The sequence below is a fragment of the Galeopterus variegatus genome, unplaced genomic scaffold (genome assembly GCF_000696425.1).
Source record: "Galeopterus variegatus unplaced genomic scaffold, G_variegatus-3.0.2 Scaffold502, whole genome shotgun sequence".
Classification (NCBI taxonomy): domain Eukaryota; kingdom Metazoa; phylum Chordata; class Mammalia; order Dermoptera; family Cynocephalidae; genus Galeopterus; species Galeopterus variegatus.
This window is the reverse complement of record NW_007726613.1, coordinates 564,477-566,101: the sequence shown is the minus strand read 5'-3', so window position 1 is coordinate 566,101 and position 1,625 is coordinate 564,477. Positions and strand designations below refer to the sequence as shown.

At 32.9% G+C, this 1,625-nt stretch overlaps 1 protein-coding gene across 1 annotated transcript in view; it reads left to right on the top strand.

Moving 5' to 3' along the window:
• Positions 1-623, top strand: part of LOC103587927 (protocadherin beta-14-like) — a 3,557-nt gene extending 2,934 nt beyond the window's left edge. Inside the window, exons 2-3 of the mRNA XM_008569488.1 lie at positions 15-86; positions 468-623. Of these exons, the coding sequence (XP_008567710.1) occupies positions 15-86; positions 468-608 (213 nt within the window). The 3' untranslated portion in view covers positions 609-623. The remainder of the gene's footprint in view (positions 1-14; positions 87-467) is intronic.
• Positions 624-1,625: the final 1,002 nt, after the last annotated feature.

Sequence of the window (1,625 nt, the reverse complement as noted above, 5' to 3'; positions counted from 1 at the left end):
GCTGCTCGGTGCCTGGGGGCCGCTTTCCGGGCCACCTGATGGACGTCAGCGGTACGGGGACTCTGTCCCAGAGCTACCAGTATGAGGTGTGTCTGATGGGAGGTTCAGGGACAAAGGAGTTCACGTTCCTGAATCCGATTATCCCCGAGTTTCCTCCTCAGGGTGCTGGGAGGGATATGGAGGAAAGCCCCACATGTAAGAATAGCTTTCCATTCAGTTAACTATTGGATTATTCTAAGCCCTACTCATTAACTTTGGAAATCTCTTCTAACTTAAAGTTACATGTTATTGATTGTCTGTTTCTTGCTTATTTTACTAGTATTTAGGTTGAAATTTTTTAAAAAAGCCACATACTGGGGATACACAGTATTTTCTCTCTTTATGTATGCTAGTAGTTTGTTACTCTCATGTGACTGTATTTGAAAATCTGAATAAAAAGTAAATTTTTACCAGTTTACCAGTATGAGGTTTGTCTGATGGGAGGTACTGGGATAAACGAGTTTAAATTTCTGAAGCTTGTTATCCCCATTTTTCGAGTTCATGACACTGGCAGGAAGATGGGGAAAATGAGAACTTTTGAAATAGTGTCAGATTCAGGAATAAAATGATTTATTTAAAACTTTTATCTATTTTTTAAAAAATTATTCTTGGCAAACTGCAGGTACTTTTTGCCTAATCTGTAATGGGTTCTAGGTTGTACTATAGTTGCATGGATTATTATCGCTCACACTCTACTCACAGTTGCTTTAAAAATCTTTATTAGTGGCTATAATGACATGGAACTACAATGTGTTGTCTGAGTTTTTTAATTTATTTGGTCAAAAATGTTATATTAATGATCTTATTCGTATTTTGCTGTGAAAATGGTATTGTTGTTATGCAAGACAATATTCTTAGTTATTTGGATATGGAAACTAAAGTCTTAAGAGCAAATGTCACAATGTATGTAATTTACATCTAGACACCATCAAAACATAGACAAAGCAAAAATTTTAAAAGTTAAATCTGGTTGAAAAGTATATTGCATTTATTGCACTATTCTCTCTAAACATTCTTATCTTTAAGGGTACAAAAATGCTACCCCTCCATTTTCAGTACTAGAGAGCCTTATTTGTTTATTTTTCAAGATTTCAGTTTATGATAAAATTAAAATGACCAAGTTGGAAATAACTGAATTCTTAAGTAATTTTTCCTTTAACTATTTTTGTTGTTGATGATACTTTTGTGGGTGAGGAATCTTATGACATTCTGTATTTAAATAAAACATTTGTTTTATTTAAATACAACATATTTACTATTTTAGATTTTTATTATATTGTTTATTACTAAAACAGAAAATAGTCCATGGTCCTGAGTAAAATAACCCTCCATCAGGGTTTTATTGTACAAGTATTTTATTGTACGAGACATAAACTTCTTAAGAAAATGAAATGAAGATTCGAAGTGCTAAAGAAAAATGACTTAGGTTCACTTTCCTATTCATTATTAAGAGTAAATGTAAAACATCATTAATGCTTTGTGGCCCTCTCAGATACCTACAAAAAAGGAATGGGTCTGCATTTATGGTTTATAGATGCCTCATCCTGTCACAAATAACAATGTCTAAAATCTATAAGTTGAAAATC